This window comes from Sphaeramia orbicularis, chromosome 22 (assembly GCF_902148855.1).
Source record: "Sphaeramia orbicularis chromosome 22, fSphaOr1.1, whole genome shotgun sequence".
NCBI lineage: Eukaryota > Metazoa > Chordata > Actinopteri > Kurtiformes > Apogonidae > Sphaeramia > Sphaeramia orbicularis.
In genome coordinates this window covers 41281063-41295751 of record NC_043978.1, presented here as the reverse complement: position 1 = coordinate 41295751, position 14689 = coordinate 41281063, and the positions used below count along the sequence as shown (strand labels likewise).

The following is a 14689-nucleotide window of genomic DNA, read 5'->3' as shown; positions in this document are numbered from 1 at the left end:
TCGTCTTGTCTCTGTCTCATTCTTGTCCTCTGCTCCTCTACTTTACAGCCTCAGCTCTGATGATGCTTATAATTTATGGCTGGATTGTCCTTAGTGTCTCACTCTTGCTCTAACTAATCTCTCCACTAATCATCTGCCTCTCTAAGGTCATTTGGGGTATTGCTGTGGGAGATCTTCTCATTGGGCTACATGCCATACCCAAGTCGCAGCAACCAAGAAGTGCTGGAGTTTGTAACCAATGGGGGACGGATGGACCCACCCAAAAACTGCCCAGGACCAGTGTAAGTACAGATATACACACACACACAAACAAATACACATACACTGAATGAATGCATTAACTGTATGTGCTCTATGACCGCAAAAAAGAATAGATGTGATCCCAGGAGGGCTAATTATGCAGCAGCACTACATAAACAAGAAGGGAGGATGCTCATGCATATAGAAAACGTGTGAGCCCACAGACACAGAGATGCACATGAAAGGCTCTGATGATTCGCTGATATTGACACATAAACGAGTTGTGCCCTAGAAGGCGTCAAAAAAATTTAACAGCAGATTGCTCTCAGTGCTTTCAGTATGGAAGTCACAGTTACATTTTCTTTCATGTTTGCCTCCCAATCTGGAAGAAGTCACCGGGAGCCGATAGGGAGCTTAAAAATCATTTCCAAATCACACTGCATTTTGTATTCAGCTTCTCAGATATCACCCCTCATGTCATCCCTTTTATAAAACATATATGGGCAAAGCACACAAGCATTTTTCTCTGTATATTTTCATTGGCAACACACTTTGGCCTCTCTGTGATAGCACAGCTTTATCCTTCACACCTGTTGGCCACAGCTTTGCAGATTTCTACTGCTATCACTTTACCACCTGGCTCACCAGTTCCCTGAAAATGTGTATTTTCTTCTTTTGAAAAATAAACATAACCCTGTGGTGTTTAATTAATTTGAAGTTGTGATACAGCCTCGCAACAAGACACACAAAGATTACTGAAAGCAACAAATACAGTTGGAATCAGCTCAGCAATTAAAGTCATATCTTGCTATTTAACTTCACCGTTAGTTGCTTTTGCTTTCTAAAACACCATTAAATACAATCAGTCACTGGTGGGAGGTTACACTCGAATTCTGCCTGCAGCAATCAAAACAATATGACAACTTTTTTTTTTTTTTGGCTAGAAGTGATCATTCTGGCTATTTTAAGTTAGCAGGGGAGATGCAGCTGGTCCTTTGTATTTTTCTTATCTAGTGTGTATGTGATTATACCATTGATAAGAAACTTGACGAAGATGGATTTTGTTCCCTGTTTACTTATGCGTCTGTGTCTGTTTAGGTACCGTATAATGACGCAGAGCTGGCAACATCAGCCTGAAGACAGACCTAACTTCTCAACTATCCTGGAGAGAATTGATTACTGCTTACAGGTAATTCAACAGGAAACTCAATTCTGTCTGTTGCATGAATCTGGGGTTTAGGAAACAGCTTTGGAAAATTCAAGTATGTCACACTGGAAGGAGTTGAACAACAGTAACTGCACCGTAGAGAGAGGGATGGTATAATTAAAGCTGCAGGAACCCAACTCAGGAGGAAAAAAAAAAAAAAGTAAAATATGCACCTTTCTTCTGCAGCTTTCTCATCTCACATCAAATCAAAAGGTTAAATATAAATATAAATGAACCTGATACCAGTTCATACTGTTCTAGAAAGTTCATCCTCTATGTCAAGATATAAAGTTCAGCCATACAATCGCCTTTGGCTCTGACAAATTCTGATCAGTGATTGGTAATTAAAACTGTCAATCATGCATTTAACCCTCATACCGGTTTGAAAACCTGTGATTAGACAAAATCTTGGTGCCACAGGGAAGATTTTCTACAATCTCAAAACACAGGTGAGGAGTGGATGCTTCACGTCCCCTCAGGCCACTTGAATTATAATATGCTAAAAGGTAATTATGGAATTTTCCCCCAATGACACTAAAACTATCAAGTGCTACCGCTTTAAGTTAAACTACTTCAAAAGAATACTCCAAAGCTCATTGAAATGTACTTTTGAAAGCATTTAAACTGAGGTCAAATGTGACAGCACCTTAAAACAGTAAAGAAAACAAATACTTAAGCTGACCACCTGAAAGTGGCAAAGAAACAGACCTGTCCAAAAATTAGTGCAGCCTTTAAACTCCTCAGTCAACATTGTGATCACCTGAAAATAGCTTAATAAGAAGCTGAAACACTCAGTGCACAATTTTTTTTTTCTTTCTTTTTTAACCTGTCTTGTCCAGCATCATAACAGCAGAATAGTGGTCTGGCTGCCTTTTTGCACTGAACAAATTTGCTTTGCCAACGGCCACGGTTTTGATGCTACATGAACTACTTTTTTTTTTTATTAAATAAAAACTAGCCCAAAATGACCATTTTCACACCACATAACATTGGGTGCTACATGGCGGCCACCTCCAAAAGCCCACTTCAGAGAGCACTTAAATGGTTTAGTAACTATCGCAACACTTTAGGAACATGTAATTTTCGGAGCACAAGCTGACACTATTATTCAACACTGCCTGAAAATGACTTCAGGGTGCACTTGATGCTATTTGAATCAACCAAAACTTTGGAATAAAATATAGGACACTCGTCTAAAATGACCGTTTTTAGAGCCGATACTACCCAACAGTGGGTGCCATTTGATAACGACCTAAATAAGCCTTAAAATTTACTGAAAAAAGGACCTTTTGTTGTACTTGTGTTATATCTGACATGTACCATGTTATGAACTACATTTTTTTTTTTTTCCTGATGGTGACAATGACAGAAAAAAGGGTGGGCAAGTTAAAGTATGTTCACTTACAGCAGAAAAGCAATGGAAAAATACAAAAATAATTTATTTCCTCATATGGCCCAATCACATAAATGACAAAATAAACTACTAGAATCAACATGCAAATATGAATGTTGGTGAATTCAAACTACTCATTTAATTAGTTAGTTTAACAGTAGTTCAGAAGTTAACTATGAAAATCTAACCTATCCCTGACATTGGTTTTCATTATTATAGGATCCAGATGTGGTGACCATGCCACTGCCTATAGAGTATGGACCTGTCCCGGAGGAAGAGGAGCGTGTGCCCACACGCCCTGATGACCAGTCAGCTCCAACTCTGCAGGTGAATGCCCAGGTGCCTGACAGGGAGGGTGCACAGCCACCCCCGTCCTATCCTGCAGAGGAGAACCGGAGGGGAGGGGAGCACACTGTCATCACTAGCACAGCATCAGAGGCCAAAGCACAGACTTCAGCTCCGCTGCAGCCATGCCACCAGCACCAGCAGCCTCATACTCAGACCACCATCACCATGACAACCACCAACACAGCCACCTCCGCAGCCGCATCTACACTCACTGCCAAGGGACCCCATGTCTCCACCCAGTCCAACCCAGAAGGGGGCCACATTAACCTGGCCTTCACCCAGGGCCACCCACCAGAGAAAGAGGGTCACAGTGGGAAGAGCACCAGTCTGTGGAACCCCACATATGGCTCCTGGTTCCTGCAGCAGCAGCAGAGAAAGCAGCAGCAGCAGAGGCAAGGAGGGGTGGGGGGAGCAGGGGGGAGTGCTGGCAGGGTGCCCGGTGAGGGACAGGAGCATGTGGGCCGGACTGTGGCAGAGGTGGCTGGAGCTCTGGGTCTGCAGCACCCGCACAAGCAGTTCCAACATCAACTCCAGCAACAGCACCAACTGCAGCTGCTCCACCATCAGCAGCAGCAGCAGAGTTTGTGTAGACCCCTTTTACCCCCACCACCCCCTCCTGCTGCCCAGTCCCCCCTGCTTTTAGATTCAGCCGCCCTCCCCCCTGTCCCCCTGTACAGACTGAGACGCTTCCCGTGTGGGAACATCGGCTATGGCTACCAGGAGCAGGGTCTGCCACTGGACGCCACACACAGCAACCCCTCTGCTCCTCCCCCACAACAGGGCACCTCCCTGTCCTCCGCCGCCACCGCCCACCAGAGGGGGGCCTCCATCCCCACCTCAGTGTCCCTGAGTAGGTCAGGTATGTCCGAGGACAGCCGTCCTCTGCTGGTCACCATGGGGACAGTGCAGGACACCAGGCTGCCCAGGATGGAGGGCCACAACGCCACCGTGCTTTAGCCCAATGCCTGTACCACTGGTCCTTTTTTCAGACCCTGTGTGTTCAGGACACACAGCACAAAACACTGTGTCAGGACAAAGTCCGTTTTACACCAACCCCATGCCGTCCCACTACTTCAGTTTAATGTTCCAGTTTGGAAAGGACCCATTTGAACCAGAGCTGGATCAGTCCATCTGCTTCTCCCATGTAAACACTGGAGGCATGTCAAAACGGATGCTAAAGCACATCAAAAGAACTTAAGCTTTGGGAGGTAACAGTACAGTCTAGTTTTAAAAAAGTAAAAAAATGTATTTTTTCATAGCTGGAAGGATGTTGACTGTGGGACACTGCTGGGAGAGAAACAAAAGGAGTGAGTATAGGGCTCAGGAAGATGGGGAAGGGGAACCTTCTTCCTGATCAAGAATGAGTGTGTGTTCACATGAGAATGGACTGTAAGGTGGATCTAAATCTTTATATTTTGCCAGACTTCAGACCTTGCGTCACAAACTTTGACGATTACAATTGTGAAGCTGCAAGCCACATGAGTCAGCTGACCTGCTGAACCCTCACACTGCTCCTTAGCCACACTCTTTTGGAAAAATAACAGCGTGGTAAACAACTTGTATCAGACTATTTTTCAAGAATATCACTGAATTGGACACTGGATTACCAGAGACTTTATACTAAAAAAAATACTGGGAAAAATGTGTTTGTTGATGTTTGATGCTTGCCTGCTTGTTTATTTATTCATTTGTTTATTTATTATTTGGAAGTGGCTCTATAAATTATTGATGAATACGGTTTTTAAAATCCAAGCAAATTCATTTTACATCTGCTGAATTACACTTACGTTTTTACGAATTTATTTTTTAGTATTACTTCTAGAAAGGAGAGTTTGAAAAATCTCATATAATGCCAACTTCAAATATCCTGAGGGTTTGTTGAAAAACTGGAAAAGGCCAACAACTGTGCATTTTAAGGCCGTTTTCTGGCAAACAAGTAAATGGATAAAAATAGAGCATGGACGCAGGTGGGAGAGATTATTTGCCAAAAAAATTCGAGGTGCAAGACAAGTCGCCCTCAGCAGCATTTAAGGGTTTTGTTGCTGCTGGAGATTTCCAATAACCCACTGGCCCCCGTCCTATTGAAATCACTGCTCCACAAACTCTCCTTTTGTTCACTTGTGTTGAAAGAGTGCTTTGAGACAGTCAAGTTGAAGCTTTTCTTTACGTGTGGCTTTTTCAGACCTCTTTTATTAATTCATTTCTTGTTCACAAAATGTTTCTTCCCCTTTTTTTTCTGGATATAGAAACATAGTGGATATTGCTGAATCAATCTTAACCTTCAAATTGCTATCTCCAAGCACTCTACGTTCCTAAATTTGCATATTTTATCTTTTCTATTATAGAGTGAGTGTTGTGGAATACAAATGAGTCTGAGTGCAAAGTTTGAATACAAACTGCTTTTGCTCCACATGTGAATGAACCTCGGGACCAGAGTGAGTCCCATTCTGCTTCAGTAACCCATGCACACATTGTCACACATGGTGTTAACATTAGTCTGTGGTTAAAGTCTGCTTTTCTTCAGTTTAAGGACTGTTAAATACACTATATTTATCAAAGAACGCCATAATAGGTGTGGCAGTTTTGATATTTCGGTGGATGACGATAACGCGTGTCAGTTTTTTGATGCTTTTGCTTGTTTGTATTTGGCAATCCTGTCAGTTCTCCCGCCACAAAGTGATGATGAGCTGTCATGTTTGCTGGCAGATTACAACTGCCTGTCATGCTGCTCACTGACTGATTAAGACAAATGCATCCTTGTAGGCCAAGTTGATGAGCAAGTTAAATATTGGCTAATGAAAAGCATTGCTTTGTCTGTATTTGTATTCAATGCATTAATTCTGTGTTCCCTTCAAAGCTCACTGGCATCGTCATGTAAAAAGAAACTAAACTGCACCTGTAAATGTTGTAATTATAAAGTATTGTACTATGGCTCTGGAAAAGCTGTAAATTGCCCTTCAGAAGACATTCGCCAAAATTAATAAATTACTATGTAATAACTGTTTTGCATCTGTCAGTTCACACATCTCAAATTTGGGATTGGGGCCAATTTAATCAGATGAACTAAATGGAAGTGCTGATTACATTTTTTAAAACACAATCATCATTTAGCGCAGATTCACAGCAGCTTGTTTAGGGATGTTGTCTCAGCAGCTAACATTTATGTTGTTTATCTCAAAAGTACCACGTCCATGCACAGAAACACTGCAATTAATTGTACACGTTATTTAGAGTAGGACTTCCAGCTGTCAACACTGGGTAGTTTCAACTGAGCAGACTGAATACGTGAGGATTCAAAGGCCCTCGTGCATCAGCTATTCTAATGCTATCATCAGCTCTTTGTTGGGTTATAGTAAACCTTGCTGTCTGTATGGTTATTCAAGTCTCTCTCTTTGATGTCTCTGAATCGGTAGATTTATGTTGTGGAGTTTCTTTAATAGAGTATTTAACAAAGCCACTGCTATGTGTCTAAGAACTACGAGTGCATGAACAACAGATTCCCCCAACTGTCTGTCCTTTTGGTTTCAGGAACGATGTCCAAATGGGGTGTGGGCTTGTTTTGGTGAATCATTTGGATGTACAGAAGAGAGCCCTGGCTTTATCCACACAATGGAAAACATCATGAAGCAAGCAAGCCTGTCCCACTGAATGATCAGCATCCAAGTCAAAACTTGTCTTTTTCAGCATGTGGTTGTTAGCCTGGAGGCTGTTGTTTCGTGCAGCACAGGGGTCAGATAGCAATAGTTTTTCCAGCAGACTAGTGGTTTAGATCACATATGGTTTAATCTATTTCATATATTAGTTCAAGTCTTTGCCTTCAGTTACCATGGTGATAATTCACAATATTACTATGGCAATTCCTGACAGGACAATTGTTTTAAAGGCCTATATTTCTGCCTTTCCTCTAGAAATTATACAGGTTATACGCTATGTGGACAAAAGTATTGGGACATGTTGAATTCAAATGTTTCTTCAGGGATCTGGGCTACAAAACAATGATTACAAATGTAATACCACAGTTCTATATTGTGATAAATATCATTGCATTGGTTAGTTTTGTTGAAATTATCTTTGCTTCCAAAATGCCTGAGTTTTTACTTAATTTCTCTCAACATTGATTTTTTTTTTTTTATCCATTAGTATGATTTTAAATGTTCTACATCTAAATTTCTGAAACGTTTTTCATGCTCCGACTTTAAATAATAATTTTCTACCACAACTAACCATCTACAGGGTGGGGAAGCAAAAATTTACAATATTTTGAGGCAGGGATTGAAAGACAGTGTATGACCAATTAGTTTATTGAAAGTCATGAGAATTTATTTGCCACAAGAAAATTTACATAATAGAAAATGTTTTTATTCTATGTGTCCTCCTTCTTTCTCAATAACTGCCTTCACATGCTTCCTGAAACTTGCGCAAGTGTTCCTCAAATATTGGGGTGACAACTTCTCCCATTCCTCTTTAATAGTATCTTCCAGACTTTCTCGTAATAGTTTTGCTCATAGTCATTCTCTTCTTTACATTATAAACAGTCTTTATGGACACTCCAACTATTTTTGAAATCTCCTTTGGTGTGACGAGTGCATTCAGCAAATCACACACTCTTTGACGTTTGCTTTCCTGATTACTCATATGGGCAAAAGTTTCTGAAAAGGTATGGATAATAGTGTTAGGTATGATTATGACATCAATATATGTTTGGTATCAAAACAATTGACGTAGTGCCTGCTGAGAAAAAACAACTAAAGGTTCAGTGTAAATTTTGCTTCCCCACCCTGTACTTTTTCACATCTCACTTAGGAAGAAAAATCTCCCATTAAACTTTAAGGAAACTGATGTTTATAAACTATATGGACAAAAATATCGTGACACATCAAGGCCACAGCTGATTTGAGACATAAACATCAATATTTCTAGACCTGTTAGAAAAGAAACACCTGAATTCAATGTATCTGAATACTTTTGTCCATATAGTGTATCTCACATTTTACTAAACTGATATATTTTAGAATCCCTGCTCACACACAGGTTAGTAAACAGTTCCTGTAATATATAATGAACCTTGCACACAGACTGTATATTCATTCATTCATTTTCAAAACTGTTAATGCTCTGCGGGGTCGTGGGGTTTCTGGAGTCTATCCCAGCTACCACATATGAAGGGGGGGGGTACATCCTGGACGTGTTGCCAGTTCATCACAGGGTCAACAGATACAGACGGACTACCATTCAGTCACATTCAAACCTACGGGCGATTTAGATCGACCAGCTAACCTATTAAGGTGCATGTCTTTGGAGGGTGGGAGTATCTGGGGAGAACCCACGCAGACATGAAGAGAACTGCTCTACCAGGAAAAGCACTGATTACACATTTCATTTGGGTTGAACTCATTTTAACATTTGAGGGTTTTGTTTTTTTTTTTCTTGATTGCAACTTCTGTTTTATAATCAGGATGTTCGCAGCCCTTGTATTTTATATACACTTGCCTTGACCTCTGTCGTTCCAATTCTCATCCTTCAGCCTCCTTTTAATTTAACATCACAAAAACACCTCATTTCTGTGGTACATTAGTAGAAGTCCTGGATCCTGTTACACTGTGGTACATCTGTCTTATGTCTACACGCTGCTGATCCGGCTAAATATGGATGACTGGAGCTGAGAAAGATGGAAAACAATCCCAGCTGTCACTCTCCAGGACAAGGAGGAGGCACCACTGCCCTCTGTAATTTTTAAGACTTGAATGTCAACCCATCCATTTTTCCCAACTGACTGTATAGTCTGTATTATTTAGGAGCATCCTTTTTAATACACTGTATTTATGCTTTACTGGCCTTGACTCAGCTGGCCCTCAGAGAAATATATAAAAAACAAAAAATATACTGTGAGAGCAAACATTCAGATGAGAAACAACTGGTGGCAGAATAAACAATCAGGATAAAAACAAATATTAGATGTATTTTGTGATCTACATACAAGCGCTGCTGTGCCTCCTCCCTCAGTTTCTTAATACAGTGTTGTCGAGCTAAAACTGGAGGCCAAAAACAGAGCAGGTCTCTAGACGTGAATGTGAAGTCCAACTGTGCTTAGAAAGATGACAAACTGATTTTCACTGACACTCAGTCTTTGTGTCGTTATTTTTACTATGTGATATAAGCCATCACACACCACATTCGCACATCTCAGAAGTAACAAAAATGCAACAAACCTTCAGGTAGGAACAATCGATGGGTTTTTACATTACTTTATGCAAATATTATTTCATCTTCATGAGAAAATAATTTTATATATATAAAAACCAAAACCATCTACTGATCTTTAGTGTTTAATAACATTTTAAGCACTAATCCTATTAATACATTTAAATAATTCAGGTAAAATGTTGTATCTCTGCTTTTTGTGGCATCAGATATAACCCTTTTGGACGTTCAGAGGCTCCATAGTGAAAGAGGATATATGGTCATGTTCTTGAACGTTAACTAATAAAGCCCATGTAGTTAGACTAATAGGAACTTTGAAGAAAAATGTCTGTTTCAACAAAATATATCATTAACTGTACATGAAGTCAGTTTTGTGTGAGCCGATATAATAACCTTTGAATTTGACAAATGAACATTTATATGGTAAGTAAACTAAATGTAGCAGAATAACTGATTTTCACACAAAAAGCGCAAAATAGAGAGGTAAGGATTACAATAAATGGTGAGAAATGAGGTTCAATGATGATAAAAATGTATTTGGAAAACGCCGCAAAAATAGTTCTATGTCTTTTAGAGTGAACACATTCCACTCGACTCTTCTACAAGCACCAGGTTAGATAAAGGTTACATTTTAATGGGATAACAGCTGGAGTTTTACACTATGTCAAATCCAGTCCCAAATACAATTCATGAGGCCCCAGCATGTTTGGAATGTATTGTTTCATTTAAATCACCAAATACAATTTCGATTTCTCCCCAGTTGTTTAACAGTTGACTAACCATTTAATTGTCTACTGTGGCTGCAAAATCAGAGCATAAAGGAATTTACTCTGCACCTGACAATCTTATTTTCAGTAAATCCTCTAACAGCTATTGACTGTTCGGCTAGTACATTTGGTACAGGTATCCATGGTGACCGGAAAATGAATCCTAATGACCTTGGGTGAACTCCGACATTTCCTCTAGCATCACGATAAGTTTGATCCATGTTCCTATTGAGTGTACAGCATTAACATTTGGTGATGCTCTGACATTTCCTACAGCGCCGTCATTGCATCTACGTTTCAATTTATCTACATTGGTTTATGACTGACTAACCTGCCACTGCCGCTTTCATCTGCCACAAAAAAGTAGCTGTTTTCCAAGAATACAATTTTAAGCATCATTACTCTACCACATCTGCAGAGGAAACAGAGACAGACGGAAGAAACACTACATAATCTGTTTTGGTGACAGGTACATGCACTGTTTGAAGGTCTTAGTTGATGTGAAAGGAGCTTTGTAGTTTTCAACTATGTTACATCAGTATTTTGAGTCAAATAATTACAGCGCTCTTTGCTTAAGTACTGGTGTAATAAGCAGGATTATGAACAGTGAGCTGGTCATTATTGCAAATAAGCCCTGACAGGGTGAATGGAGACCCCAGCAGGATTATCCCTGTATTGTAAACATGTCTGCAAATGCAGAGACTTGTTCGGCTGCCAGTATGTATTTGCTAGCGATAGCAAACTGTATCCCTCAGTGCCAGCTGTGCCAGCGTAGCTCTCCATCATGTTAAAAGGCAGAGTGGAGGCTGACTTCATGGTCTTAGTGAGATCATTCGTCTCCCATCAGGGATCGGCTCCGTATTCAGTACAAAGTGCTGATGTTGCAACTAAGCACTTACCACGCTGTGATACGTCTGAGCTCGGTTTCAGGTTCTGCATTCATCTTTCTTTTACACTACTGATAATAAACCATTAAAACCCAACATACTGAGCTTTGGGGGAGACAAAACAGCATGTCACAAAGAGGCCTATCCATTGCTACGAAGCATTAAAGGTTTAATGCCAACGGACAGGGGCTGTTGGAGCATTGTACAGACATCGTACGCTCCCTGAAGTGTCATGAAGCCCAGTGCTTTATCACACTGGGTATGTAACGACAACTGACCCGCTGACTAAAAACATGGTTGTGTTATTAGTTTATTGTTGCAGGCCTCTGTGTGATGTTTGCATGTTCTTACAGCCGGGGTTTTCTCCAGTTAGTCCAGCTTCTTCCCAGAGTCCAAACACATGCGCTTAATAGGTTATCTGTTCAAACTAAATCGCCTGGCCTGCAAATAAACTGGCCACACATCCAAGGTGTGAGGCTCCTGTAGCTCGGTAAGCCTCTCATGGACTACGTGGTTCTGTAAATGAATGAATGAGTTTATAGTTGCAATATTACTGAGGTTCAAAACACTTAGTAAGTCATTAATAAACAGTTAACAGTTCATACTTTGATTTAGGCTCCCTATCTGACAAAACCTCTGATTTTGATGGTGTTTATTTAACTCCATCTTGTCCTTTACCTTGTTAAATTATTTGCTGATTACTAATTATATTTGTATAACAGGCAGAGCTCTATGGTTAAGTGTCAGACGCGTCATCATTTTCCACCAGCTTTATGTTAATTAATGTTAAACAACTAAGTTTACTTCACATTGTTTCTCTTGCACTGTCATGTTCATGGATAATTTACAGCATATGTTTCACCGCGGTGTCATTTCGAGACCTTGCCTGAAGCTCTTCATGTCCAGCTGCTTCCCCCTGATCCTACCCTATGACATCTACTGGATCTCTCCGTTTCCTACGTGTAACAAAATGCGATGTTTGATAAAATATACATAAACATAAGGGTGATATGACTCCATTTATTTTTGAAGGCAATTTCAAATATTGAGTCAATATGATTTTATGAAACTAATTTGTTGTGATGTAAGACGTTGACATTTGAAGGTTATATTTGGTGAGCATCCTGAGACTAACTTTGATGCAGATGCCTCCCTAGAATTATATAATTTGTAAATTATTAATTATAGCTAGCATGTTTTCGTTTTAAATGAGTGTGGTTTCTGATCTCGTATCAGTCAGGTTGATTTAACAGCTCCACTGATGTCCATTCTCTTTCTGGACATAAACGTGTACAGTAAGTGGTGCAAAACAGCAGTTTGCAGCGCCGTGCAGAATATAAATCCCAAAGATATGAGAATATGACTGTCCTAATACTGTTTATATACAACTCTACTCCCTTGATATTTTTTCTTATCTGTTGTATTAATAATTTCTTCCTGCTACTTTTTATTATACTTCAATGGAGCGACTGCAACACCCAATAATTTCCCCTTGGGATTAATAATGTCATCTGATTTTGATCATTAATGAGTTACAGATATTTACAACTGGAAAAGACAGATTTATTATTAAGTATAATACACAATATTTCCATATTGTCCAAATGTGTTAATTTGATTTTGGTAAATAAAACTTTTGGAGTCTTTAGATACACTGTATCTGACAAGAATATTGGAAAAGATCAGGAGTTAAATTTTTAACAGGGAGCTGGGCAACAAAACAGTAATGTTATATGATAAATACTCCAGTAAATGTTTTCATTGTATTCTCTAGGGTTAATTTTTATTTTAATTGCCCTATAAGTTAAAAATACTTCACAGTTTGTTTTAATTTTACTCTTTTTTTTTTAAATCATTAGAATTGTTCTAAATGTGCCATCTCTAGTTCTCTTTGCTAAATAAATAAATAAGCCCATCAACTCTCACTCAGCCTTTAAAATTAAAAGAAATATTGATTTGACATTTGCCATGATAATTAAGGCAAAAGCTGAAACATTTCATCTGAACATTTATTAAGAGAATACTTCCAGTCAATAGGAATGGAAAATCATACAAGCTGTGGTTAATGTGTTCTATGATCTTTTAGTGTAAATTTTGTCTTTATCTGTTTTAGGTACTCATTTCTTGTTTATTTTTTAAGCAAACACCATTGCATAATTTTAATCAATGCTTTGCTATGTTTTCTTCTCAACTCTAATGGTCATTTGTTTTGTGGAGCAGTAAATAAGAATAATTACTATACTCCAGTGGGCGCAGACTGCAACTTTACTGCTTGATGCTGATATTCATAATTCACACTTTGTGCAGCACATTGAACTTCCATCTGGAGTGAAATGTGCTATATAAATAAACTTTTGCTTGCTTAAAGGGTTTAATTACTGCTGATGGAGAAGCCAAAAGGAGCTCAATAACCAACAAGATCTGAAGTTTAAGACCAAAGGTAAATGTGGGCTCAGTATTTGTTATGTTAAAAAAAAGTTTACTACTGATTTATAACCTAATGCCATAACTATAAACCATCTGTAAGCGGGGGACAATTAGTAAAGTGGTACCAAAAACAATGTGGCAGCCATGTTTTCTCATCCAACATTAAACTTTTGTACAGACTACTGATATTTAATCCCCACTAACATTCCCAAATTTGTCCTTGGGCAGACTTAAACTACAACCAAAAAGTTAAAGATATTAATTTTTTTTTTTTGTCTTTCTTTTTTTGTCATTTTTTCCATTTGTAAATAAAACTGTCTGGTCATTTAAAAAATGTGTTTCAATTCAATTCACACACAAAAAAGTAAAAAGCACTGTGCAAGAATCCCAACTGAAAAAAAATAGCCCAAAAATTAAAAATATCCTTAACTTTTTGTTTGTAGTGTATCTGATATACTCTGTGTGCCATCTCCTTTAGATCGACAGGCAGTTCTTACTTTAAGTTAGAGAAAAGCATAAAGAGTTAAAGCACCAGTCTTGAATACATACGCAATAATGAAGTATGAAGAGCGCATATAATGAGGAGGGTTATTGGAACCTCGTAGTCAAATTAAATAACCTGCTGTTCCTTAGAATTTTCTCTTGTAAATATGTGATTTCATTACATTTGAGTGGGGGGTGTTCTATAGATGCATGTCTTATTTCCTCTCACCTGACTCCATGTCTTAGAAGTTCGGACAGGAAAACACCACTCCCTTACATCCTTTTCCATGCTTGTATTTTCTGCCACCGCTACAACATATAAATCAATAAGCATGAATTAATGTTAAAACAGCCATTCAAACATCTATTTATTCAACAATCATTCCATAATAGTGCATGTCAGACCCACTCAGACTTGTATTTATATGCCCAGACCGGCTTTAAGCAAACAATACCACTCTACCAGCAGGGCTTTTTTAAGCTCTGGCTGAGATGAGCCCCAGTGGAATCAAATGGTAAGTGAACAGACGTGTAACCATTTCAAAGTGCTGGTGCTATTTCATTTTCAGTCCCTGAAGAAAAACTCTCCTCTGCATTTTATGAACAGTGCCAGAGTTGAGCAAACCACTTTTTCTATTTCTACAACCCTGTTTGATAAAAAGGCACCGAGCCAAAGAGAGAGTCGTGGACGTGAAATATGAAATTAGTGTGGAACTGTTTATTTCTTTTCTTTTTG

At 39.1% G+C, this 14689-nt stretch overlaps 1 protein-coding gene across 1 annotated transcript in view; it reads left to right on the top strand.

Moving 5' to 3' along the window:
- alk (ALK receptor tyrosine kinase) overlaps positions 1-6190 on the top strand; it is a 405435-nt gene extending 399245 nt beyond the window's left edge. Inside the window, exons 27-29 of the mRNA XM_030126874.1 lie at positions 147-281; positions 1339-1429; positions 3060-6190. Of these exons, the coding sequence (XP_029982734.1) occupies positions 147-281; positions 1339-1429; positions 3060-4145 (1312 nt within the window). The 3' untranslated portion in view covers positions 4146-6190. The remainder of the gene's footprint in view (positions 1-146; positions 282-1338; positions 1430-3059) is intronic.
- The last annotated feature ends 8499 nt before the right edge of the window (positions 6191-14689 follow it).